At 37.1% G+C, this 1,916-nt stretch overlaps 1 protein-coding gene across 1 annotated transcript in view; it reads right to left on the minus strand.

The window, feature by feature from the left end:
- Positions 1-974, minus strand: part of thsd4 (thrombospondin type 1 domain containing 4) — a gene marked incomplete at its 5' end in the record, with an annotated part of 64,421 nt that extends 63,447 nt beyond the window's left edge. Inside the window, 2 exons of the mRNA XM_079826182.1 lie at positions 692-828; positions 950-974. Of these exons, the coding sequence (XP_079682308.1) occupies positions 692-828; positions 950-974 (162 nt within the window). The remainder of the gene's footprint in view (positions 1-691; positions 829-949) is intronic.
- Between the last annotated feature and the right edge of the window lie 942 nt (positions 975-1,916).

The following is a 1,916-nucleotide window of genomic DNA, read 5'->3' on the forward strand; positions in this document are numbered from 1 at the left end:
TGTGATCATTTAGACCCCACAGGGTGAGATCTTGCGTGGAGCCCCAGATCGAGGGAGATTATCAGTGCTCTTGTATGTCTTGCTCCACAGTTGATTTCTTCACATTGAGCTGCTTACCTATTGTAGATTCAGTCTTCCCAGCCTGGAGCAGGTCTACAGTTTAGTTTCTGGTGTCCTTTGACAGCTCTTTGGTCTTGGCCATAGTGGAGTTTGGAGTCTGACTGTTCGAGGTTGTGGACAAGTGTCTTTTATACTGATAACCAGTTCAAACAGGTGCCATTAATACAGGGAACCAGTGGAGGACAGAGGAGCCTCTTAAAGAAGAAGTTACAGGTCTGAGAGAGACAGAAATCTTGCTTTATTGTAGGTGACCAAATACTTATTTTCCACCATAATTTGCAAATAAATTCTTTAAAAAAATCAGACAATGTTCTTATTCTGTCTCTCATAGTTCAAGTGTACCTATGAAGAAGATTACAGGCCTTTCTCATCTTTTTAAGTGGGAGAACTTGCACAATTGGTGGCTGACTAAATACTTTTTTGCCCCACTGTAAATATATATTATAAAATAAAGTGTAACTCAGTATTTTAAGGTGTCCTTGTTACAGTGTGATTAAGTATGTAAGTACTGAGTATCTCGATACTGCCCTCCACTGGACTGCCCTCCACCTAGTGAACCCCTGATTCCTACCTGACACTGTCCCGTCACACACACGGACGTCTGGTTCGGTCCACACGGAGTCCCGTCGATGACCCGGTCCGACTGACGGACGTAGAACCGGAAGCCGACGGCACGGCAGTTGAGCTCGCAGCGCTGGTCACTGGACACTGACCAAACACACAGAATATCAACACAATGAGCAGAAGAGGAACGGAACACACACCCTGAGTTACGCATTTAAAATACGTGTATTTCATTACAGATACACTTTAATCAAATTACAGTTACATCCGAAAACAGGGATGCCACTCATCCTGGAAAACCTGGAAAACTGATGACAAACTGTTCAGTAGCTTCAATGATGATGTTTAGTCTTGTGTTGCCCCGTGCAGAGGTTCACTCATGTTATTAACTGATTAAATGCAGCGAATGTTTACTGGTCAGCAGTTCCTAATCGCATCATTTTAATATTAACCCACAAATGTGATATAAAGTTGCAATTGTGTGATATAAAGTTGCAATTGTGTGATATAAAGTTGCAATTGTGTGATAAAAAGTTGCAATTATGTGATATAAAGTTGCAATTGTGTGATATAAAGTTGCAATTGTGTGATAAAAAGTTGCAATTGTGTGATATAAAGTTGCAATTATGTGATATAAAGTTGCAATTGTGTGATATAAAGTTGCAATAGTGTGATATAAAGTTGCAATTGTGTGATATAAAGTGGCAATTATGTGATATAAAGTTGCAATTGTGTGATAAAAAGTTGCAATTGTGTGATATAAAGTTGCAATTGTGTGATATAAAGTGGCAATTGTGTGATATAAAGTTGCAATTGTGTGATATAAAGTGGCAATTGTGTGATATAAAGTTGCAATTGTTTTATAAAGTTGCAATTGTGTGATATAAAGTTGCAATTATGTGATATAAAGTTGCAATTGTGTGATATAAAGTGGCAATTGTGTGATATAAAGTTGCAATTGTTTTATAAAGTTGCAATTGTGTGATATAAAGTTGCAATTGTGTGATATAAAGTTGCAATTGTGTGATAAAAAGTTGCAATAGTGTGATATAAAGTTGCAATTGTGTGATAAAAAGTTGCAATTGTGTGATATAAAGTTGCAATTGTGTGATATAAAGTTGCAATTGTGTGATATAAAGTTGCAATTGTGTGATATAAAGTTGCAATTGTGTGATAAAAAGTTGCAATTGTGTGATATAAAGTTGCAATTGTGTGATATAAAGTTGCAATTG

This window comes from Gobio gobio (assembly GCF_949357685.1).
Source record: "Gobio gobio genome assembly, chromosome: 9".
Taxonomy (NCBI): domain Eukaryota; kingdom Metazoa; phylum Chordata; class Actinopteri; order Cypriniformes; family Gobionidae; genus Gobio; species Gobio gobio.